Raw genomic sequence first — 25,308 nt, 5'->3', positions numbered from 1 at the left:
CCCCTTAAGGTCTTGAGTGACCTTTTTCACTTTCTTCCTTTCTCTTTTAAGCTCTCTAAGGGCAACTGTGAGTTCAGCCTCTAGATGTGATTTTTCATCTTCCTCTTCTTCTTCTTGTAGAATCTTCCTTGCTAGAAGAATCTTCTTTGTTTTCTTCCACATCTATTGAGACCATGAACATAGCCTCATCATCTTCATCATTAAATGATTTTTCAGACTCTTCATCAATACTCTTCAGTCTTCCCCAGATATCCTTGGCTGAGTCACAATCCATTATCTTAGCCATCACACTTTTATCCAATGCTGAGAATATTGCATTCACAGCCTTCTGATTGTAACAATAAGCCTTCTTAGCTTCATTGTCAACCGGACCTCCTTCAGGCTCTGTGTACCCAATCAGAACTGATACCCAAACATCATAACCTAGTGAACCTAGGTACGACTGCATTCTCCTCTTCTACAAGATAAAATCAGATCCATCAAACTTTGGTGCATGTCCTGAATAACCTTCACCTGCCATACTGTCACTGCCGCTGCCTCTGGATCACTCAGTTGTTGATCAAACTATCACTGAGTATCGGCTCTGATACCAATTGTTGTAACCCGGCAGTCATTGAGAGGGGGGTGAATCAGTGAGTCCAATTCCGATCCCCAAAAACCTGTCTGATGTCTGGCCAAGAAAAACCTGATATACCTGTCCCTGTTTGCACACAGTCGTATGCACACTCAGCCTCTCATAGGCACTTCCAAGTATGCACACCCATTCCACATTCCACGCACTTCAATATCAAATGCAAACAACAAGCACCCACAACACAGGGTTTTTACGAGGTTCGGCAATTTACCTACATCCCCGGAGTAGTGCCTGTCAAGGCTTCGTACCTACTCAATACACTACTTTTGACTGCACACACAATCGGGAGCACCCATACCCAATTTTCTTAAGCCGAAGCTGAGATGGCACTCGTAGTGCCAATACAATGTGTAGCACCCACTCTCGGTGCTTAGCACCCACTAAGAACATAATAAATAATACAATTAAATTAGGCTTATATCAATGCCCTACAGTCAAGCTTTGCCTAGCATATGCATCTACAACTAGCTAGCATGCTTACAGTTCATCCACAACTAACCTAGCATGTATACATTCATCCACAAATAACCCTAACATACATACATACATGTAATGTAAAATCAAAGGTTAGAGAATCTCACAACCGATTGCCTGGGATGACTGGAAACTTGTACTGACAAGTTTGGTGCTCACACCTTCTCTCTCCTTGGCTTCTTGCTCTTCAAAGCAAACACATCCTTGCTTTCTTCTCTTCTTCCTTGGCTTTGAGTTAATGTACCATTAACACACTTCAACCACCTCTTTTACCTCCTTTAATGGCCTAAGAACATTTATCATCAAGAATGTATGTTCATTCAAGAACTAACAAAGAGGGGGAAGCTTCTCCTACCAAAACCGTAGCCTTCTTTCACTCAAAATCCATTTTTCTTGCTTCCATGGTGTAGGGCTTGAAAAAACAAAGAAGCTGTAACTTGGTTCACCCAAATCTGAGTTACAATGAGGGAGATATGACCATTTGAAGTTGGAGCAATGAGATAGCCTTAAATAGAATCTTCGTAGGGGTGGCATAGGCTACACCGATGGCGCGCGCAACAGGGGCGAAATCTAACCGTAGATCTCATATAAAAGATCTTATAATCCAAGCCGTCCGATTAAACCAACTGACAATAGATCCAAACCGTTAGATTTGAATCTCGATGACGTCATCATGACGTAGGCGCTGACATCGTCAGAAGTGTTGTCGATCTATGATTGGTTGCTTTTCTGGATTTTAAGGGAGCTTGTCTCCCACTCACAAAAGTGAAAAGGCTTATTGACCGTTGGATCCGAATCCTCCATGTTGGCTTTAATATGATTTCATGAGATCATTAAGATTGGAATTTTCTTTATATCTTCTATACACGCGCGAAACACACTAACATACTTTGATAAGGTGTAGCGCCAGTGCATTAAGAATTATGCACCTAACCAATCAAATCCTACGCGCAAGCATCTATCTCGTCCATATCACACCAAAATCTCAGTAGCCTTTGGATGGGCATCAAGCCTACGTGGTTGAATCTTGACCATCCATTTCACTTCCCTTTACTCCTCTTTATTACAATCAAAGCTCTGCCTCTATATGTTTCAGTGCTTAAAGATCCCTTGCAACTCAGACCTTCAAAATCTTTAAATTGCACAAAAGCCCTTCAAATTTCAAAAATAAATTCCGAAAAATCCACCCAACACCGAGAGCAACTGATGGATTTTCGGTTTGGATTTTTGAACCGACTTTACGGAAACAGTTATAACTTTTTCATACGATATCCGATCGAGATAAAACAAAGTGCGTTGGAATCGTAACTAGATGCTCTACGACTTTTCAGAAGACTCAATCATCTGAATATTCATATAAAAAGACCAAAATACCCCTACACCTTTCTAATGATGTATCTTTCTTATACGAAATCGGAACGTGATGAAATCAGAACCATTGGAAAGATTGTATTTTTGTCGTATTGTTATATGTAGAACACTTCCTTTAAAAAATTCATCTTCAATGCTGAAACTACCCTCGACTGCCAAAAATGCTGTAACTTCTTCATACGGTATCGGAATGTGACAAAATTAAATGCACTAGACTAGGTAAATTACAATCTATCTTTTTCATGAAGAACTGATCTTCCAAAAATGTCATTTTCACTGCCGAAAATGCGCTCGATCGTAAATAGGTCAATTTTACCAGTTTGACCCAGAAACCCGCATCGCCTATTAATGATGTATTAAACCACTCCATGCATACCAAGCTGCTCTGTTATCTCATCGGTGACACTAGACACTTCCATGTCATCATTTTCATCCATGTCACCTAAACTGGTCACGTCATCACCGCCACATGGCCGAGTTGCCAACAAGGACAACCATAAAACAACAATATTACCCAGAGGTTCATGTATTTGCTCGCTTGGTTCAGTTTAATTTACTCCCTAGAGGAGGTCACCAGAACCAGGTAGGCTTCATGGCGCTCTACACAGCCTTCTGCATCTATAAGGCCTTGGAGGGAGGTGCCGAGCACTTATGTTTGCCCTACATCATACTTAAGACTATGGAGCATCATACCTCACACCCCGAGGATGGAGGTTTCCCATATGGTAGGATCTTCACCAGGATCTTTGAGTTCTTTGGGGTGGATCTGAGTGGTGAGGAGGGAAAGACTCCAGCGAACAAGTTTGATAAGGGAAACCTACTGAGGATGGGTCTCCAAGCTCTTATGGATGTACCTCAGAGAGCAGGAGCTCAAAGAGGCAGGGACAGGAGGAATGCCCATAGGGAGGATGTTCCCATGGAGGAGGAAATTAGTGAGGAGGATGAGGATTATGTTCCTCAGTTCGAGGAAGAGGACTTTTTGGACGAGGATATCCTTGAGGAGGAGCCTCTTGATTCGAGAGGTGCTGATCCTGACTTTGCGAGGGCTGCAGGCCCACAGCATAGAGCCCCACCACCTGAGAGTGGTGCTTTTGACTTTGAGAGTATGATGGCTACTATGAGGGCTTTGAAAGATGGGCAAGATCAGCTTCTAAGACTAGATGAGAGTGCCACCAGAGAGGAAAATATCTCAGAAAGGCAGGCTACATTAGAGAGTTCCTTCCTAAGATTGGGCGAAGATTTGGACACAATGGCCAACGCTATTTTAGCGGATTTTTTCCGACTCCGGAGGGATGTACAACTAGTGACCTCAAGGTTTGATTACTACGACCGTCGGTTCAACGTTAGATCGAGGCCTAGGAGGGATGGAGTAGTAGAGTTAGACGATGACGAGGGTCTCTGAGGGCTTAGCTCGCCCGTCTAAATCAGATTTTTACTTGTCTCTATTTTGTTCATATTATTATTTTTCTTTGTACTTTTCTCTTCTCTGTAATTGGACTTGCTAGTATGGTGTTGTGATGATGTTTGGTGACTTGTGGTTAGTTTTGTATCGATTGTGTTTATTTGTATATGTATGTTGTCTATCAGGTGTTTATGTATGAAAATTTTGGGAAATCTTATTTTAGCGTCGTTATGCTGCCGAAATTTCGTTAAATTTGCACTCGATGGGTTATGAAATCAAGTAATTAATAATTTATTTATTCTAAGTAAACTTTCTCTCATGCATGCCATGAAATGCAATAATTAAATGCAACCATTTTTTTTTCTTGGCTTTTAACTCTTAAAAGATTTTTTTTTTTTTTTTTTTTTTTTTTTTTTTTTTTTTTTTTTTACATTTACCCAATCCCATTTCCTATTATAGATTCTATGGGGTCTAAATGGTATACTGTGAGTGGATAGAGCATCCCGCTCTGATACCACCGTTGTCACGCCCCCTTCACACAGAACCGGACCGGTGACCGGGTTAACTCTGATTAACCCAAACCTGCCAGGATCATCTGATACAGTACCCAACCACATCATACACACATCTAAGATAAACGTTCAGAAGTTCAGCGGAAGACTTAATTTACCTGTAAATACCCCCAATATACTTGAAACCCAAATTGTAGTATATAGATAAATACATGTGGGCCCGTAGGCATGATATTTACACAAAAGAATAACAATTCGCGTATCAAGTACACAAAACAAGGGGTCATCAAAAGAATCAAAAAGTAAAACCCTGCATGGCATCAATACTGCGGTCCCGCAGCATAGCCCTCGCAAATGCAATCCGTGCCGTGCTCATACTCCTTGGGAACCCACCAATCCTCGTCAGGAAACTCAATTGTTGGGCCTGACCCTTGATCTTCAGGCTGGTGATCTGTAAAATCATCTAAAAGAGGTGCGCACATGGGATGAGCTCACTAGCTCAGTAAGTGAAAAGAAGGACCACACAACAATCCACACAACAATCACATCCATATGCACTATATGCTATGCAATTCATTTTAAACCTCATCCACCTAAACATTACTAAGTCTTTAGTTTAGTGCTACTACAACCATAGTGCAAGTATACTCCGAGTACGAGCAGCGAACTCCATCTCGTGATACGCCCATAGGGCTGTCGGAGAAGGCCCACCATGAGTACTCGGAAAAGTAAAGCATACCGACTATCGGCTCTCAACATAAAAGTAAATGATAGAAAGTAAAGGTGCTGACTTCAACAATTTAAAAGCAGTATGATTGGCCCTCTTGAATATACCATTGAGGTTGTCGACTGTCCTAATGACCAGCCGGGCGTATGTCTAACCGCCACAGTGACCCGACAATCACGACCACTGCTTCCCCCCAAGTGGTAACCCAACACCTCAACCCCTGTTGGGAAGGGTCGTAGCACGGGAAGATGATAACCCTAAACCACATGCTCCTATATGACATAGTACGATTGCATAGTGCCACTGCGTCCCATTCCACGGGCCACCAATGCACTCGTTTTTAAGCCGACTACGGCATCTAGTCTAATAATGCATCACGCATAATGATTCCATCATTCATCACATAAGCACATCAATCATTTAGCATTGAGAAAGTAAAACACCACACGCATGTCATAATCATATGAGGATGACTAAGCTACACATAGTTTGCTTGATGACATGGCTAATCTAGATACAATTGAATGATGCACAATAAGCCTTAAAATAAAGTCAAACGTCCTCTCCCCACTTACTTGTCGTGTACAAAGACTCACGCCCGGTACGGGTGAGATCCGATGCGTGAAATGTAAATTTTGATGAACTTAGCATAAGTGAATGGGGTTAGTATTTCACCACTTTGGGGTCAAAACTAACAAGATTTGATGGTTAAATCATGTTTAGAATCACAAAAGGAGGTTGCACGTCCGTTTTGGGTCCATTCGGACACAAAATCACGTTAGGGGCCTCTCGGGTGGGTCGGATAGCCCACCTGTCATGACCCACTGATCATCTCCGGTGGGCAGGGTGGCCCTCCGGCCGGCCCACCGGTCGGGACCTATCATTGGTCCTCACCGGTGGGCAGGTTGGCCCGTCGGTCATGATCGACTGGCAGGTCGACCCACCGGTGGGGACCGAGGGTCTGCCCTCTCAGGCGGGTGTCCTCAGGCAGGCTGTTCAGCCCACCGGTCCCAGCCCACCTGAGAGGGCGAAAAATTGCCCTCTTCCTTGAAACTCTTCCCAACCTTTGAAAAATCAAATGGGGCTTTTCCAATCACATTTCCACACTTCCAAGGTCTTATAAGATGATTCTAACCTAGATCTAAGTTAGATTTAAGGATTGAAAAGCCATCTTACTTTCTTTGCTCAAGAACTCTTTCAAAACCCCAAAATCACTTCTTAGCTCAAGAAATCACCAATGCTTTTCAAATCTTGTACACACTTCTTCAAATCCTTCAAAATCAACACATAGACCATCTATTAAACCTTAGATTCATCATCTCAAGTGGGATTTACAAGATCTCAAGGAACTCTACCCAAATCAAGAGTTTTACTTGGGTTTGGTGAAAGTTTAAGAAGCATAGCCTTTGCTCTCCTCCAATCGTAGATCTCGTGTTGGGAATCACTCTTCCGGTGTCGAAATGGGAAGATCAAACCTTGGCGCCGCTTAAATCCATTTTTTCTTCCTCTTCCTTCCCCTTTCTTCTTCTTCGTTCTCTTTTCTTCCTCCTTTTCTCTCTCCTCTTTACTATTCTCACCAACTCTTTAGTTTAATAATGAGAAAATAAAAAACACAATAAATGCTATTTATACTTTTTAAAACATCTAGTAACCACATGGGTGGGTCACTCAGGTGGGCAGATGCGCCCACCTGTGACCGCTCACCTGAGGGCCGAAAATTGACCAACAAGTGGGATTTTGATGGAATTCGACTCTCGGCACACGGTATATTATACGTATGTGCTTTAGGATATGGCTACATACGAACTTTATCCATACATGGCCTTATGATACGTGCATGTGCACGACTTGGGTACACCCGTCTCCTCTGGCACTGACTCGGACTTGTCTGGCCAACCTGTGTTCAAAGTCACCCTTGCCATCGTGGTCCATAAGGAACCTGCCTTAACCCTCTCTGGTTCGGGTCCTGCATGGTTAAACCGGGTCAACCGTGTAATTATACCAGGTTTAAAAAGTAGGGTATCACAGGGGGGGTTTGGGGAGGTGGTGTTGAGGGTGTGGGGAATGATGGGGGATACATATCAGTGTCGCCAGCAATGATACCTGTATGGAAAAACATGAATACCTACCAAGTATACATATGGGACATAAATTGACAACTGAAAGTCCAAGAGCTAGTTGTTTTATTTGACTGCATTTCAAGTTATGTTGGGAGATTTATTAGTTATGGAGTCTCCTTTCCCTATCCAAGTTCAGGACATGAGTGTTGGGACATTATTGAAAAATAAAAGAATAAAAGAAGAAGAAGAAGCTTACTTGTGTTGAATTCAGTTTTGAGTTTGAAAATAATAGAAAATTTAAAATGTCTGGGTGCTACTGCTCATTGCTTTCAATTAGAGCAGGCTATCACAAATGTATTTCAACTTCATTTCTAAGCTTCACTGGAACAACGTGTGATGCGCTTATGTAACCAGTTGTTTTGATCATTCTAATTTTTAAAGTTTGCTTGGACCTTGGAATGTCTAAACCATACCAAATTTGTCTGCTAGGTTCCTCTCTGAATCTCCAGTGGACCAATTTATTGTGAATGGTAGCTGCAGAAATTTGACTCTAATTCCCATTCATCAGAGGAAGGGAAAACTTTCAGCTCATAGAAGGCCACTTACAGATCAGGCAGCATATAGGTCTTACTTTACTCCTTACCTATTGATTTTTTCTAGATGTTGTTGTTGTTAACCTTTTTTCTGTTGTGTGATTTCCCTGAGTAGTTCAATTTTTGTTTTTTAGTGTCTTAATGTGATTTACAATTCAAGTTTGAGGCTGATGTTGATGTGTATTGGTTCCTAAAATATATGGTCACAATATTTAAGGTTGAGTTTTGAGAAATGGACTCGGTTTAATCATATCAGCTATATTTCTTGAGAACTTGGATTTCGTTTGATGTGTGTTTCAAATGCAAACTGATTGGACAGTTGGGACTTGCGAGACTAGTTTTCTCTGTTCATTTATGTGACCGCCTTTCTTACATGGTCATTTCATTACTGCTTGTGCATGACAACTATTGGTTTGAGTGCACTAACTTTGATTTTTTCCTAAATCTTTGAAATTTGTGATTGGTTTTTGTTACAGTTATTTTAATCTATTTGAAGCATCAAATTAGTAAAACAACTCAAATTTTGGAAATTCATAAGATTCATGTAAATTTGTACTTGTTATTATCTTAGTAAGCATTCATGAAATGTGATGACAATGTTTTGTTAGCGGAACCAAATTTTAAACTTTCTCCCAATGAGGGTCAATTTGATGGGTTACATAGAGAGTTGATGAAGGAGAATTGGTCTGCCACTATGTAGGATTTAAGTGGTCCCCTCCCACCCCCCACCCCTTGACAAACTAAACTCTTCGCAAAACCCAAAATATCTCAAATATTTCCGAATCTTTTAGACTGATTCGTATCTGTAGCAAATTATAGTTCAGGGCTGAGTTTAGTCTCTATGATAGGGTTCTAAATTGCCTCAGCTTAGGAATTCAGAAATCCCTTAGAAATCAAAATCTCAGTGAATGGTTCTGTAACTAGGCTCAAGCGAAAATTGAATTCAGCAAGTCAAATGTTCAAATGAGACCAGAAATAAGGTCAAGTCCTCTGTTCAGAGTATTAAGCTGGATTGCAAAATCTGATGGAAATTCAACTGCTGGATTGTGAGATACGAATATTTCCTTCATCAAATAGGAAAGTCGAAACCCAGAAAATAACATAATTGATGGGCAGGGTATATATAATTAAGAATAGTAACAATCAGAGACCTTTTTTTTTTCTTTTTTTTTTAATTTTTAAATTATTCTTATTATATTAAGCAGCAATATGAAACCATAAACAGTAGCCGGTCAATTTTTTAAATATCAAGTCCATTGTCCCTGATTTTGAGAAGTTCACTTGAAAAAGGCTTCCCGAAATTGAGTAGAAAATTCAGGGTTATAAACAGAAACATAAACTAGACAAGTGGATAATGTAACTGAGGCAGATCATAGCAGAAAGCCCAACTAACAGAATAACAGAACCAATAGAATGTAAGAATGAAAATAGCATGATCAGGATAGAGGAATGTCGGATTTGGATTTTTATTTTGCTCTTATTGTTCATATATTTTTTTGGGAAAGTTTATTTTCTGCTACTGAAAATTCCATGAAAATTCCTTTTTTTTTATATATTTTTTGCTGTGGGGACGACTTTTCTGTGCCTTGTGGATTCAGGAGGTCTCTAATAAGTTGAAAATAGAGTTTCAAGTTCTGCAGATTTATATTCTTTTAATGTACTTCCCGCTGTTAAGAAACCATTGCGATTATATTGTTGCTTCTATTGGGCTTCTTAAATCCTCTCATATTTTCTGCTCTCCTTCTGATTGTATCATAGTTAAAGCCATGTTAAAATGCAAAATTCTCAATCTTTTGCCTTGTGAGGATTGCAGCATATAGGAAAGATGTCAGGTTCAGTATTGGCTATATGCAGTTATGGTGGAGTGTTAGTAAAAGATACTGATGGAACATATATGAAGGAGGGAGGTGAATCTATTGCAATTCGTATGGATGGAACAATGAATTTCACCCAGTTCTTGGAGAAGGTTTGTTCATCATGGAATTTCAGCCCTGATGGTGTTTTATTGAAGTGGTTAGTGCCTGGGAGTAGATGTGCTCCTATTAGCCTTAAGGGAGACTTAGACCTCCAAAATATGTTGGATTTTAACAGTCGTAGTGCCATAGTGGATGTATTTGTGTCAAGGGATGATGGCTCTATCGGAAGTGATCACTATGGGGCCAGGTACATTATTTGTTGTAGTTTGTCAGTTTGTTTAGCTTAAGTTTTTAAATTTTTTATGGCTGTAATGAGATGTAAACATTGTTTTTTTTTTTTTATTTTAATTCTGATAGCAGGTGCAGTGTTACTTTTGCACAGTCTCAGCATATGGATGACGGAATGTTGATGAGACTTTTGACATGGTTATTGCATGTTCAAGTGAGACACCTATGGACAAAATACTAACCATATTTTGGGAGAAAGCAATAGAGGGTGTGGGACAGATGTTTAAGTCAGCAACTGACTTTCGACAATCGGTTGCTCAATTTGCTATTGCAAATGGTTTCCGTTATTTGACAAAGTGGAGTGATAAAGCGAGGGTTATTGTTGAGTGTGCAGTTGAGGGATGTTATTGGTCAATTAGGGCAAGTCATGTCAAGCCGAGTGGAATGTTTAGGATTCATAAGTACTAAGGTGTACACCAACATCCACCTGGATCTCAGTTCATTGACAAGGTGAAGGTATGACAGTCTCTCATAGCTAATACTGTCGTTGAGAAAGTTCGAGATACTCCCAAGTATCCTCCAACTGAAATCATTATTGATATGAAAAGAGACTATCACCTAGAATTGAGTTATACGCAGTGTTGGAGGGCAAAGGAGGTTGCAAATGATAAAGTGTTTGGATCTTTCAAGGAATCTTATCTGTACATCCCTTGGTATTGTAATAAGGTTATTGAGACAAACCCTGGGAGCCATGCTAAATATGAGGTTGATGATGATGGTAAATTTACAAGACTATTTGTAGCCTATTACGCTGCTGTGCAGGGCTTCAGGACAGGATGTAGACCTGTACTGTTCATTGATGGCACCTTCATAAAATCCAGGTATCTTGGCACTCCGTTATCTGCTACAGCAATGGATACAGATGATGGGATGTTTCCTGTCGCCTTCGCAATTGTCTCTGGTGAGAATCACTCTAATTGGACATGGTTTTTAGAGCAGCTTAACATGGCATTAGACAACACTGAACAGATTGTTTTTGTGTCTGATAGGCATCAACCCATAATTGATGGGGTGCGTTCTGTCTTTGGGGATGTCCACCATGCGTTTTGTCTTCGCCATTTAAAGGAAAATTTTAAGAAGAATCTTTGAAAGCCTATGTCAGTCATTTTGAAGAATGCTTTAGAAGTATTGCTTACTGATGCAGCATATGCACTGACAACTTTAGACTTTAACAATCATATGGGTGATATAAGGGGTATCTCAGAAGATGCATATATATGGTTAATGACAACTGGACCAGAGAACTGGGCTAATTGTCTATTCCCTGGAAATCGTTATGACAAGTTGACTTCCAATTATGCAGAGACATATAATGCATGGATATTGAAGCAACGTGAACTGCCCATAATGCAACTCTTGAACAGTATAAGGGTGAAACAGATGGAGATGATGTATAAATGTAAGCAGAAATTAATTAAGTGGAAATATGATGTGGGCCCTAAGATTAACAAGATTCTAAAGAAACGAGTTCGTAAATCTGAGGGGCTGACCGTTTGGCGATCTTCAGTGTCTGGGTTTGAAGTTGAGGGTGACGCAAGTACACACTCAGTTGACTTAAGTTTGAGATCGTGTTCCTGCAAGGCATGGGAGATGATAGGTCTACCCTGTATTCATGCATCTGCAGCGATAGCAAGGATTCGTGGACAACTCCTGAATTATGTTTCACATGAGTATCATAAAGGGGCATATGCGCAAACGTATGAAGAACCAATCAATCCTGTCCCTAACCATGATATGTCCTTGGAATCACCCCAGGGGATGCATACGTTGTTGTGAGGCCTCCTAGAACTCGTAAGCGTGCAGGCCGACCAAAGAAACAACGTATAGAATCACAAGATGTGGAGAAGCGACCCCAACATTGTAGCAGATGTGGGGATCATAAGCATAACAGGAGGTCATGTCGGGAGGCAATATAGCCTCTTATGAACGTGGTAAGCTAATTGGTATAGAAATTTCTTGTAACTAAAAGTTTGTGTTATGTGTCAACTGTACATCGCCTAAAGTCATCTCTCAATTTTGGTTGCAGTTTCCAAGATGGCAAGACATGTTTCAATTTTTGTTGGCCTCACATCACTCTTGAAGAACATAAAACTATAATTATTTGAAGGGAACACTCATAGGTCCCAAAATATGTTGAGAAGAATCTTATATTAATATGATGCAATATTGAATATTTGATTCTCTATCTGAATGTTTTAGGTGGATGTTTTATGGTTTTGTTGTTCGGTTAATTGCATTAGCTATTAACACATTTTTATCTCTATGGACATTGAATTGATATATGATGACTTTTATGTTTTGTCGTTGAGACTATTTGCATTGTTGGCATGTTGCATATTTAACAGACTAAGTGACTAACAGCTGAATTTTTATTTAGTCTTTGTGGTCTTCAGGCAAAATCGCATCTTTTATTGAATTGGAATCTATCTTATTTCCTTGGAAGGTAACATAAACTAAACCTTCTCCCTCTCTCTCTCTCTCTCTCTCTCATATGCTTTCATACTAAGCAGCAACAGGGCAAACAGTGCTGCCCATGGAGCGAAGGCCTCTTTTATCATTCACTTATTGAGTATATTTCCTCTCCTTATCAGCTTCAGTTAATGGGTCTACTTCCTTTTTTTTTTCTTTTTTAAGGGATTAAGTATATTGTCTATGTTGCTCCCTCATTTGTGCTCAATGATCAATTTTATGATATGAATTAATAAGAAAAGTCCCCCCCCTCGCCCAACACTATACCAGTTTAGCGTATAGTGTTTCAGGGTGCGCTAAAGATCCAACTACCATATACAAGCTGGATTTGCAGTACGTATTCACTACAAAATAGATCTATTATTGATCACCACTACCTTCACCCTCATGAACTACGTTTATTGTAACTCTTATTTATTTTCCTTCCATTCTTCCAGGTAAATCTATATTGACAATAGAATTTCATCTAATTATTTATGCATTGGACTGTAGTTTCATAATTCACATATCTCATATGCTTATAAATGGGTGAGCATACTTCTCAGTGTTCTCAGAACTGCTTTACCATTATATGCCTTCCTATATTTTCGTTGTCAATGGGTAGATGTCTACTAAAAGACAGGTTGTTTCAATATGTTTTGCCAAGGTTTAATACAAGTGTTGGCTGAAGTACACCCCTTGGGACTGTAGTGCAGTTCACAACCAATTTCTACTTTTGAGGCCCCCCCAATATGAAGGATACTCAGTACTTTAGCAGGTGAATATATGTCTCATTCATCTCCAGTTGTGTTTGTCTTTTTCATATATTTTTTTTTTCATTAACCTGTGTTTTACAGTTCTGTTGCATAATTTAGAACTGATTGGTGTCCATGTCCTCATTACAGGGCACAGACCCATTCACTGATTGAAATAGCCGAACCTAATCATGCATATGTAGTTTTTGACGTTTTTATTTGCCTCCAATTTAAGTAAGTTGCAGGGAATTCAAGTAAGATTTGATAAGAATCCATAGACAACTTATTAATATGGAGTGAGAAATAGTACTGTAATAAGGGCATTTCCAACACTCGAAGGTTCGATTCTACCTTTGTCTCTGTGGATTGAACATGGATTTGAATGTGTTGGCATTTTTCATTTGAAGTTATGAGGGACATGCATAGGTTTTATATCTTTAATGTTGGAGAATACCACTTTTATCCATGTTTTTACGCAGTCAAAACTAGCCCAAATGTCAATTTCTGGTTTGATGTCTGAAACCATGCATTTGCAATGATCTTGACCATTAATTTAGCCAGCCCTTGGACAGACTGTGATGCAGTATTTGGGCACCGGCAGTAGTGCCAGGAAGAAGAAGAAAAATTAGTCTAGGCCTAGCCTGACCAGAATTTGTTCCAACAAATCCAGCTCAAGTCTAGCCCTGTCGCAGGGTCTTGTTGAGTCATATTTTATTTGTTATTTCTCTTATTACTTAAGTGGTCGAGTCAGTTTAGCACTTCCCTAATAGCTGGTTGATGGGGAGGAATTTCCAGTCTGTTTGGGTTTTATTTTATTGCTATTTAGTTGGCTGGAATAGGAGTAATCAATTTCAGTCCTTGATATTCTTTATTATTTTTGTATTTGAGTCAAGGAAGGACTCTTCAATACAGCCTGTGGCTGGATATTTTAATCAGTCTTTGTTTCTGTTTTTTTGTTTCCTTATCTGTTCAGGATTGGATCGGTTGCAGCCTTTCCTTTTCAGTGTCTGATTCAGTTTACAGAAGTTTTAGATAAGCATGTAAAGGCTTAACATCCCCCCACCCTCGATTTTGTGAATGAAGAAAGCTTTGGCTGCAACTATGGTCTGTAGATTTCAAGCTGTGGATTCAGGAGTTGTTTTCTGCTGAGTATTGTGCAAGGATCTGGTGGATTCTAAACTGTGTTCAGGTGGATTCCTGAATGTCTTATCTTTCCAATCTCCATTTTCCTTCTCTCCAGGCAGTATAGGTCAGATCTCTCTAATTCTTAAATCCTGTGATTTTATTTCTGTTTCAGTTTCTGAATAGTTCTGGTCCATTTCTTTGAGTTAATCTTTACTCAAACTCTGCTGAAACTTTGTGTCAAATTGCTTAACTAGTTATCAGTTTCAGATTCTGTTTGTCTTCAGTTTTCCAACTGAATGGTAGATCCTACTGCAACTCATTTGTTTTCAGTTTTACAACTGAATGGTAGATCCTACTGCAACTCAATTTCTCAATCCTGATTTTCTGGAACTGATCTCTTCATTTGATCCCTGTAGAGACTGTTTAAAGCTTCATAATTATGTTTAATTTCTAAATCAGATTAGTATTTGATTCTGTTTTGAAACCCTAAGGCCTTGCCATCAAATTTACTGTTTATTCTGGGTTTTCAAGTTTCCTATTTACAGTCTCTTCAATATTTCTAAATCTAATCCTTCAGAGTACTTCCAAACTTTGCTGGAATATTCTACTACCTGCTTGAACTACTTGACCAGAAGTTCTTTCTCATCTGATCGGTTTTGACTGCATCGACAAGTTTTCTCTTAGATCTGGTTCCTCACTTTCATGCATGATGAAAGTTTCGATTGAGATATTTACGTTTAGGTTTTGACAGAAACCGAGATGAAACCTTGAGTCGATACTGACTCCTACCAAGTTTCTACCAGTTCTGACCACCCATGACATGTTGTGTTTTGCCATAAATTCCAGATTTTGACCCATATCTCAGCTTCAGGCTTGGTCGAAACCAGCCTTGAGAAAAAGATGTCGATCCTTTTCATGCAATTCTAGATTTCTCTGGGATTTCTGAACCCTATTTCTTAGGTGGCCTCAAAATCCCTTTAGACTATATTTGATGTAGTTGCATTGTTTGGTAGAGGTTTTAGATGTGAACGATTGCATACATTTGAATCATGGATAAATTAAACTTATGATATTGCCATGCATGTGTACCCATTTCATTTATCTGTATCCTGGACTGGTTAAATATTTGGGTGCTGGTAGGATTGGATGCAGATCCTTTGTGCCAAAGGACCTGGATTATCCCCATGAGCCAGTCATGAGATAGCCAATGCATCCTGAGAATGCTAATTAAATACACCTAAGCAAACTCTTTGATAGCCAGTCGTATTTCCTGAAATACCAATAGATACTTGTATTGAGCTCGTGATTCTGCTTATGGAATTATCCCTGAAATGCATTAACAGAGGATCTGGACTATTAAGTGCTTAAGAAATTATTACTTGGCTTGATAAAAATCAAACAATTTAGGGGCCACAATCAGAAAGAACAGGATCAGCAGGAAACCTTCAAGCTTAGGAACTTATTTGGGTTCTTATGATTGGTCCAGGAATTGGTTACACGCTAGATCCTGATTTTTCCGTTGTGAAGATTGCTGCACCTTATGCACAGGTAATTGTGTTTTAATTGAAAAACGAGACGCTTGACTTTTCCCTAGTTTTAGCAACATTATTATCCAAAGAAATCTACCTCTAATATTTTGGCAAAGTACAGGAGCTATTAGATTTAAAAGAGAAGCAGCGCTCCGGAACACAACTTGTCGAGGAGATAAGGAGACAAGCCAATGATGTACTTCTTTTTCCACACACTCCTTTTCTTTCAAAGCGATTTTTTTCAAAGCAATGGATGGCTGTTGTAATAGATATTGTGTCTTTCATATTGTTGTGAAAATATTTCTGACAGTTGATAGAATTAAAATCTTCCTCTGTCAGAACTTTTGTCATTCTTATTCATATTCAGTTAGTATTCTCTTTGTCCTGAGGATGAGAATGTGCCTATTTAGGACATAGAAGTTTCTATGCTTAGTGGGTGGACCTTGGCGCAACACTAAGGTTGTTCCATTGTGACCAAGTGGTCACGGGTTCGAGTAAGGAAACAACCTCTCCGTGAAGCGAGGGCAATGTTGCATACGTGATGACCCTCCCTAGACCCCAAAGTGGCGGGAGCCTCGTGCACTGGGTATGCCTTTTTTTAAGTTTCTATGCTTCACACCATTTTAGGATTATTCATTCAGAGGTCAATTTAATCTATTGATTATCTTAGTTGACTTACCTTGTTTACCAAAAGAAAAAAAAGAATGACCTTGTGTAAATGGAAATGGAATTGCCATTTTTTATCTCTAAATCTGTAGAAACATCAAAGCATCATATAGTTAATGCTTTTAGTCTATACACTAAAGATGGACATGTTATGTATTAAACATTAGTAGTTATTGATTTTTGATAAATGTTTGTAGTACTTAGATAATCCAAATGTTCTATAGTAGAGCTAAAGCGAATTAAGAAGCACTTCTTAGGTACTAAGTGAGTGAGTGAGAGATGTTTGAATATATTTTATCTATTGTAGACCTGAATAGAAAATAGGGCATATACGATGAAGTTTGATTGTGCAGCAAAAAGAGTCAATGCATGTATGAAGTGCCAGATGCACAAAATGTAACATGTTTTTTTTCCCCCTGCGTGAGACTTGTGCTTAGGCATTTGTGAGGTGAAAATTCATGCTCAGTTAAATATTTACATACAATCATGTTTAACTATATGAGTCTTATAATCTATTAAGGCTACATGGTGCCATGCTGCCAAAAAAGGATAACATTTACTCTATGTGAAGTAAGGAATTATTAAAAAATCTTTGTTTACGAACATTTGTATATTTAATGACTGAAATGTGTACAATGGGAGTGCTGCCAGGCTGCGTGGCCCCTACACCAGCATGGGGGCCAATAAGAGTGGTGCATGGGCATTCCAAGGGTAGGGTGGGGTGGTCATTTTACTGCCCCATGTGAGAGGGTGTAGGAGGGCGTTGCCAGGCTGGATTTTTAAGCATGTAACCCTTGAGCCATATGGTGACTGGTGCAGAAGACCAGATGAAGATCTTGTATGACTAGCAATGTAACAATGTTTTATCAAAATAATTTCCAAAAAAAAATAAAGGAGAACTTTCCGGGAGGGGCTGTTTTGACATTTTCTTATATTCAAACTTTCTGTTCTAGATTATTTTGTTTCATTCTGTATTTTATACTTAAGTTTTCCTTCCATAACATAATATATTTGATGCTTTCAAAATCTTTGTCCATCAGTCAGAAAGAGCTGCACAGAAGGCAACTGTACTTCAAATGGCCACTATTTTTACTGTTTTTGGTGGAACCCTGCTAAATATTGGGATCACAGTTAGCAGCCTAGGTAGCCAAGTAATAGCGAACGGATCTTTCATTGGAGCTGGTAAGTTTATCATGTTTATTTCGCATTCTCTAGATAAGAATTTAGTATCAGATTAGCCATTTCTCTGATGGTAGGTCATAATAAACTATTCTCCCCTCTCCCACCCCAAAAATTACCACCCTCAAAAATAATTTGCAAGTGTTTTCTTCGCACTATTAATTAGGTCCATGCAAAGAGTGAAGAAGCTTGATAAATTTGAGAAGATGATTTGATTCTTGTGCAGGGAGCAAGCACCTCTCTTACATGTATAGTGAATCTAAATTTTCTGTTTCAATTATTTAACAGTGAAATTTTTTGTTGGTGTCCATGCCATCCTCACGAGTTTTAAGGCATGTTTCTGCACCATGGTCATTGATATTGGCAAAAACCCAAACATATCCCAATTGAATTTGAAAATTCTTCAATTTTGTTGTTTTGGATCTTATGCGAATGGAAGAACGTGTTGTTAGTTCTTCAACACTAGAAATATGTAGTCTATTATAGGAGACAAGCTTAATTGAATATGCAGAAATAAGGCTAACATGCATGCTTGTTCTTTCGAGCATCCATGGTTGAAGGTCAAGGAGATGGTCTTGGCACCAGGAGAGCAATATGGCTGAAGCATCTTTGAAACTTTGGGATCTTATTTTCTGAATATATATAGAATTGTATTATGTAGCACTTGCTTGACCTTGTTGAAAACATTGAAATAGTTTAAATTAGTTGGAACTCATGGCTGTATTGATGTATGGTTAAGTTGTAGTCGGGATTATTATGTGGGGGTATTTGCTTTATTTGTACACTCAAGGATCTATTGATGTATGGTTAAGTTGTAGTCGGGATTATTATGTGGGGGTATTCGCTTGTACCTATTTTCAATGATCAAGAATCTAACAATTGCTAAGAACCACGGCTATGTAATTCATTCTGGTAAGACTTGGATGTTGAACTATTGAATTCATTACTTCCTATGGTGTAGGTAGCATCTTACGTAATTATTTATTTCATAATAGAAAAGATTATGTCAAGTGTGAACCATACAGATTTCTATTTTTTCCTAGTTACAGAGACAATTTTTTTTCAACATTACCATACAACATTTAAGGTACAGAATCACTCCAAAAACATAGAAATACAAAAAACTATGCTGGACCCAGAATCAGTTTTTTAAAATAGAAATATCCTTGTACAAAGCCTAAGTGTCTAATTAACAAACATTTTCTTTGTTATGAGTGAGGATTAATGGTAATCCAATGAGTGTAATATATACAGACTCATACATATCTGAAGTCATGATTGTATGCCTAGCCATTTCATAAACTCTCATTTTTATGGAGTATTTGACATGCTTTACAACTATATTATGGTACATCGTTTATAATATACCATTACACGGTTCCACCTAAGTTATACATTGTGTGCGTTGAGCTGTCTTGTATGTCTCTTATTCTAAGTATTAGTTTTTACCTCCAGCCGAACCAAACTTGGTCAGCAAGGCATATGGTCATGATTGTAATGCTTAGAAGGAATTGGGAGTGTATCATTGTTACCATGAGTGCAAGAAGTAGATGAAGGCCAAAGATGAAACTTTTTACCTGAAGCTGCTCTCCCTCTCTCTGTCCTTTTTTTCTTTCTTTTTTTGGTGAATTGAGTATCAAGTAATGGGTTTTTGGGGTAATTATCGTCGTTGTATTTATGCAATCACTTTGTTAAGAAATTCTTCAACATAATAACAAAGAATGCTTTTATTTTGCACATAAGACCCAGTTGGATCAAAGGGCAAGCTTCATTTTCTATCATTGGTAATCATTGTTGCACTTTCTCCATTACATACAGAAACCCCTTAGTTTTTTTTTTAGTAAAAAAACCCCTTAGTTTACTCCCTAAAAATTAAATAACTACAAAGCATAATGATCTCAAGTTGTTACCATTCTGAAGAAATTTGTGATCCTTGTAAGATGAAGACGGGCAATTCGTTGTCCGGTACCTTGTTGCAGTTTCAACCACCCATCTAGCAACAGTTCCTCCTTGGGAACCTGAGGTCACCTTACCAGTGCTAGCTTGAAGCACAAAGGCTGTCATCATGGACATGAGAGGACTACTGGTATGTGTATAGATAGAATTGGGAATTTGAATCAAACCATAGCTGGTAACAATAAGTGAATATATTTGAGTAGCTGTAAATTTAAAATATGGATGTTCCTAAGGAAAACATGCCATTTATTTTAACCTTACAACCCCCTTCATGGATTTTATTCAATAAAAGCAAAAGTTGAAATGCATAGAACAACTTGATAGATGGAATTTTTCTTGCCTGCAATTCCTACTGCAGTATAGGGTAAGCATCATCGCCTGTCATTGCGTCGTCATCGCTTGCGGATGATTCTGAAGTCATATCACAATTGTTCTTCATCTTACGAACACTTTCCAATTCTAAACGTTGGTCGTGTATGATCTTCTTTGATTCAACCCTTTTGTGTTCAAAATAGGCACGCCTAGTTCTCGTACGTGTTTTTGAAATTTCACGACTTAGGATTAAAATATTTTCGTCCAAAGTCATCACATCCTTCACTTTGTAAAGGTCTTTTCGAAGGGGAAGCTGTACTCATAGATCTCTTGCTTCATGGCGTGCATTCTCACGATCATTAAGTAGCTCTTGCATTTTCTCCTTCAGCCGAAGCTCCTCTTTTCCTTTATCTTGATTCACACTGGGAGCAAAATTACTAGCTTTGGAGCTACTGGGCGCCATTATAGAGTTACTTCAACATTTTCAAGGTGGCTAAGAGGATGTTGAAGCGGATGGGTATATTTGTAGTCTCATACCTACTTCAAATTGTAATAGTAGGTGGTACTTTTAATATGATGTGAATCTTGAACACATAAATGATTCCAAAGGATAAATAGTGGTAGTCCATCCTCAAATTCACTACATTATGTAATAGTGTTTTTCAACATGATGGGCATCTTGAAAAAGTAGTATACTTGCTTCCAAATCGTAATGATTACTGAAGTGTTGGGCAGGTTCTTTGATATGATAGAATCTTGGAAAAAGTTGCATGCTTTGCTTTGTCAGGATGTGTATAGGTACAACCACTTGGGAAATTTTGAAAAATTTGCAGGATTGCTTCAATAGTATTCATGTGAAGCACCAGTTACTAACATGTATACACAGGCAAGATGACTATATGGTAAAGTTGATGAAATATACTTAAGTCACATTCAATCAAACCCAAGTGGAGCCTTTCGAATCGTACTATTGGTCTCTGCAACGTCAGAGTTTGAAGGAATGATAGGAAATCGAATCGGTTGCAGCTCGAAACATTAATCAAAAATAAAAACATATAAATTCATATATATATATATATATATATATACTTACTCAACGTGTGGCTGTGTGTAAAAACTTGAGTTGGGCAATTCAGTTATCACAAACTTCAAGTGGGTAATTTTGTAAATGAAAACCTAATTTTGAGTAATCTTGTAATTTTCCCTTGTATTAATTGGTTCAATTTAACCTTAATCCAAAACCAAACTGATTAGGCGTTACCTCTTCCATACCCGACCTAGTTCTGAGGAATCCCAAATCCCCTTACCCTTTTCAACCAATACACGGCTTCCCTTCCATCACTTCCACCTCCATTCTAGCGTATATCCTATTGCCGACCTAGATCTTCCTGCGACCTCGATCAACGACGATGAGGCAGCGACGAGTTTCATGTGACCTCGATGGAGCAGCGGCCATCTCCATTCTAAGGTTTTCGACTCCTTCCTCTGAGAGACCAGAGAGCAGGTTTCAGCGACATCACCAATGACGACGGACCAATGACCATCTCCAGTGACGACGGACGCACGACCTCGACTGACCAGCGACCATCTCCATCCTGCTCGTTGTAAGTTAAAAAAATAAACAATAAAAAATAATGCCTAGGAAAGGAAATAGCTTAAAAATCACTCTGACCAACGTTGTCGCTCTGGTGATGGCGTAATCAAGTCATATAACTTTGCACAAATCATTTTATGATATTATCAAATGCTTTTCGGCATAGAGCAACATACACAAATGATGATAATTGATCTTTGGGTGAGGGACAAAATGGATGTCTGTAACAATTGATATCATGATTTATTTATTTTCCAGGTTTTTTTTTTTTTTTTTTTTTTTTTTTGGGTGGGGGTGGGGGTGAATATACTGTGATAATGTTTTGACTTGCTGTGTTTATTATTTATGTTTTCGTGAGTTGAATATACAACAATGTTTTTATATTCCACTCTACTCTTATGTTTGTTTAAGGATGCTTGAGTACGTTGTGGGAACTCAATCTTGTCCAGCGATGGTTCCACAATTTCTTCGTCCACCTTTAGCATACGACTCTGAGCTTCAACACTTGAAATATGAATACAATCGTACAATCACAAAGGTAAACGTTTTGCGAAAAAGATGCAGGTCACATCTAGTGAGTACTCCAAAACGAATAGCATTCTGTGAAGTTCCACCAAACAGGTTTAAGCTACTAATTGCCCTTGAAAATGCCCAAAATGAGATCGACATAATGAGACGTCGGCTCCAAAAGTCATATCTTTGCGAGCGGGAGGTTGAGATTATAAACAACATAAAGAAGGAACGTGAAAATCTAAAACCGCTCAATGAGATTCTTGATGATCCTTCTCTTGATGTTGAATCAGTCACTGACGATTTTCCAGGTGGTGGTATGCTTCGAGCATGGAATTTTGAGGTATGCGTATTACATAATTTATATGATTTTAATTTATTTCTCAACATATAAGAGACTAGTCGGGATTATCATGGATGGAGTATTTAATGATCTCATGCTAGGTGAAGTTCTTTGTCCTATAGATTATTAAGATGTTTTGAGATAGCATTTGTGCTCATCGTATGAAAGCTTCAAGCACACATCTTAGAGGTGAAGTTGACATTAAAGTTCATTTTGTAGGTTAAACCAGGAGCCTTTTTTTGTTTATTTTTATTTTTATTTTTTTTTTTTGTTGGGAAATTGCTTCGATGGACCTGAAGGAATTCAACCCCGGTAGTTAATCATCATTGCAATGAAATACTTGTTATATAGGCATTCCCTTGCGATGTTGGTTGATCTTTTTGGCATATGTATTGTATTTGCACAAATAGTACTGAATCAGGTGTACAAACCATTGTGCCATTAAACTCTTTACCAAGGTTTTGGTTGATCGCTAGCACTTTTGATGACAATATTATAAATAGTGAGTGTTAGTTGATCATTAGCACTTATAATGACAACATTATAAATATTCAACAATGAGGTATTGGTTGATCTTGTTTCCAACAATGTTTCCTTGTGTCTGTGTGTGTGTGAGAGAGATAGAGATCCTCTGTAGCACGTGGATGCATTATATGGCTCATATGGATGACAAATGACACTATAATAATCCGCTGGTCAATATTGACAGAGTTGTAGCACTGGATTTTGCACATGAGAAACACTGGCTTTACATTGCATTGATGCAAAACACCCTATGACATTCAAATATTTAATAGTGTTTACTACCTCGTTGTTGCAAGTGTACACCATATTCTGAAAATGTTTCAAAAACATTAATTGTTGTTACCAAGAAAATTTAGTGATTTGCTTATTTGATATGTTTGGGCAACTAAAGCCCTTGTTAAGTTTGGGTTTTTTTCAATAATATATAGGTATAGGCACGGGTAAGTGTCTCTTTCATTTTTCCTTGGTTGCAGTGGGGTGAAATCTGTGATCAGAGAGTATATTTTATTCTCCATTTGAACCACTGAATACAGAAGGTTACATGATATATATATGCGTGTGGGTAATGTGGCTAGGCAGGGCCAAGCTGAAAACAGGGGAGCCCAAGCCTGAATTAACGTCTGATCAGCGTGGTCCTCTCAGTCTAAGCTAGCCTATCTGGCTTTTAGGCTTTGCAACTCTAACCAAGAACAGGTTGGACTTCATTGCCATCCTCTACAACAAATTAGCAAACTAAGCAATGGGTAGGGGAAGAAGTTGACTTTCCACTATATTTCCTCAATGTTGTACAGACCGCATACTTTCGGTCAGTCATTTGAAGGGGAACAATTCATAGAGTGCTGAAAAGCTTCAAAATTACAAATAGGATAGTTGGCGGTTGGATAGAAATTGTATAATGAGGGAAGGTCATAGGCATGAGTTTACCAGTACTTGGAATATTGGGATCATGAAACATTGAACGCATTACGACCTTAACAAAAAAAAAAAAAAAGGGAAAAGTAATGCCTATTTTTACAGATTCATATATATACACTAGTAAGAAATCCTATTTGCACGTGAGAACATGAGTGACTAATATTAAATAGAGCTTTTTCATGTGTTCTATCACGATGAGAGAGAGAGAGAGAGAGAGATTGTTCACTTATATTATGTTTTCTAATCGCTGTTATATGCACATCATCCAATAAATCAAGAAACTTATTTATCGGACGGCATCACCAGTAGACTCTCTGAATCCAAGATATAGTGAAGGTCTATAAAAGAAATAAAAGAGTAGTTAAATAAAAAAGCAATGACATGTTTAATCTTTTATTTTATCCATTTAGATTGAAAGTTGACTCCTCTTGCGCAGTAGAGGAGCCCCATCTCACAGAACTGATTAGCCTGATCGGAAGAGCAAACCTCCAAGGCTCCTCTAATGCAAACTCGACAATGCGAAACCCCTATAATAGAGGTTTTAAGGGAATAGGATTTGCAAAGGTGGGATTCCGGGAACAATTTAACAGAAGCTAAACTGAATTAATAATACTATGGAATAAAGATTAGCAATGGAGTATGAAATTATAGATCAACAAGATAGAATTTAATAAGAATAAAATAGGCTAAAATATGTAAATTAAAAAAAAAACCGGAAGATTGTTGATTTTGTCTCTACCGCCAACCGTTGATTTCAGAGCTAAATATTTGATTGTTAGTTAATTTCTGAGATAAACCAGCTGGAATCAATAGATTGTTGACTTACAGACCTCCTCCAGAAATTTCAGACCATTCTGAGAGTAACCTAAACCAATCGGACCTTAGTCCCTATCAAAATATCTGCTGTGAAATCCAAGTCTCAGACCACTGCTAATTTTGTCTCTACCGTGTACCCTTGGTTTCAAAACTATGTATTCGATTAATAGTAGATTTCTGTGATAGACCAATTGGTTGAAAACATAGAGTATTAGTTAATTTGATTGATCAAGGAATGTATTGTTTGAAAATTGATCTCTGAATACAGTAATAATCTACCCCTCTGAAAATTGATCAGGCGTTATAATAAACAAGACTTTCAAATTGAAAAGAACAGAAAATTATACAAGCTTACTTGCAAATATGCGTTCCCTTCACTAGAAATCGTCATTGCAGTCTTCAATCCTTTCTTTAGTTCATCCTATGTCAGATCAGATGATGAAAATAAGCAAATGACAATCTAATTTCTAACTGTCATAAAGGGGACAAAAAAAGTTGTGTCTGCATCCAATCACCTTCTCCATGGCCTCAATGTATTGATCAACAAAATCACTAACTTTTTCTGCTAATTTCTTGGTCATGGGATGTGATTCTGCACCTGGAGCGTCAGGAATGATAGAAGCATATACTTGGCCTACATAAAAAAAAAAAAAAAAAT

General features: G+C 38.3%; 3 protein-coding genes and 1 long non-coding RNA gene across 10 annotated transcripts in view; 3 read left to right on the top strand and 1 right to left on the bottom strand.

Annotated features, from left to right (window-relative positions):
• The window catches only part of LOC122057252, a 29,749-nt gene extending 21,968 nt beyond the window's left edge, over positions 1-7,781 (top strand). The window contains exon 3 of the long non-coding RNA XR_006133498.1: positions 7,670-7,781. This is a non-coding gene — a long non-coding RNA (uncharacterized LOC122057252). The remainder of the gene's footprint in view (positions 1-7,669) is intronic.
• A 2,717-nt stretch (positions 7,782-10,498) lies between these two features.
• Positions 10,499-11,866, top strand: LOC122057156. Of its 2 annotated transcripts, none has more exons than XM_042619168.1 (2): positions 10,499-10,878; positions 10,967-11,866. In XM_042619168.1, exon 2 carries the CDS (start codon positions 11,073-11,075, stop codon positions 11,751-11,753), a length of 681 nt encoding a protein of 226 aa, XP_042475102.1. In that variant the 5' UTR covers positions 10,499-10,878; positions 10,967-11,072; the 3' UTR covers positions 11,754-11,866. Both variants share the same exon structure in this region, with proteins under 2 accessions (XP_042475102.1, XP_042475103.1).
• A 1,774-nt stretch (positions 11,867-13,640) lies between these two features.
• LOC122057561 (protein ACTIVITY OF BC1 COMPLEX KINASE 7, chloroplastic-like) lies at positions 13,641-18,391 on the top strand. Of its 6 annotated transcripts, none has more exons than XR_006133557.1 (4): positions 13,641-15,853; positions 15,956-16,420; positions 17,541-17,682; positions 18,240-18,391. XR_006133557.1 is itself a non-coding variant. In XM_042619702.1 (4 exons), the coding sequence occupies exons 1-4, from the start codon at positions 15,779-15,781 to the stop codon at positions 18,290-18,292; spliced, it is 345 nt and encodes a 114-aa protein (XP_042475636.1). In that variant the 5' UTR covers positions 13,641-15,778; the 3' UTR covers positions 18,293-18,391. The 6 variants fall into 6 exon arrangements, 2 of the variants coding, with proteins under 2 accessions (XP_042475636.1, XP_042475634.1); XM_042619702.1 differs by having other exon boundaries at positions 15,956-16,030; XM_042619700.1 differs by having other exon boundaries at positions 15,956-16,030; positions 17,821-18,391.
• Positions 18,392-21,065: 2,674 nt separating this feature from the next.
• Positions 21,066-25,283, bottom strand: LOC122057278 (methionine--tRNA ligase, cytoplasmic-like). Its single transcript, XM_042619330.1, has 3 exons — positions 25,166-25,283; positions 25,006-25,071; positions 21,066-21,542 (listed from the first exon to the last, which is right to left on the bottom strand). The coding sequence occupies exons 1-3, from the start codon at positions 25,229-25,231 to the stop codon at positions 21,411-21,413; spliced, it is 264 nt and encodes an 87-aa protein (XP_042475264.1). The 5' UTR covers positions 25,232-25,283; the 3' UTR covers positions 21,066-21,410.
• Positions 25,284-25,308: the final 25 nt, after the last annotated feature.

This window comes from Macadamia integrifolia, chromosome 12, assembly GCF_013358625.1.
Source record: "Macadamia integrifolia cultivar HAES 741 chromosome 12, SCU_Mint_v3, whole genome shotgun sequence".
NCBI classification, from domain to species: Eukaryota; Viridiplantae; Streptophyta; class Magnoliopsida; order Proteales; family Proteaceae; genus Macadamia; species Macadamia integrifolia.
Note: the sequence above shows the minus strand (reverse complement) of the source record. Positions and strands in the feature narration are given on the sequence as shown.

Bases quoted from the DNA above. Each gene is read 5' to 3' on its own strand.
- LOC122057156 (XM_042619168.1), top strand. From the start codon at position 11,073: ATGTCAGTCATTTTGAAGAATGCTTTAGAAGTATTGCTTACTGATGCA.
- LOC122057561 (XM_042619700.1), top strand. From the start codon at position 15,779: ATGATTGGTCCAGGAATTGGTTACACGCTAGATCCTGATTTTTCCGTT. The intron at 16,031-17,540 runs GTACTTCTTTTT...TTTGTCCATCAG, and splicing joins TAAGGAGACAAGCCAATGAT to TCAGAAAGAGCTGCACAGAA. The intron at 17,683-17,820 runs GTAAGTTTATCA...AATAATTTGCAA, and splicing joins CGGATCTTTCATTGGAGCTG to GTGTTTTCTTCGCACTATTA.
- LOC122057278 (XM_042619330.1), bottom strand. From the start codon at position 25,231: ATGACCAAGAAATTAGCAGAAAAAGTTAGTGATTTTGTTGATCAATAC. The intron at 25,072-25,165 runs GTGATTGGATGC...GATCTGACATAG, and splicing joins ACATTGAGGCCATGGAGAAG to GATGAACTAAAGAAAGGATT. The intron at 21,543-25,005 runs GTAAGCTTGTAT...TACAACGAGCAG, and splicing joins AAGGGAACGCATATTTGCAA to GATGGAGATGGTCGCTGGTC.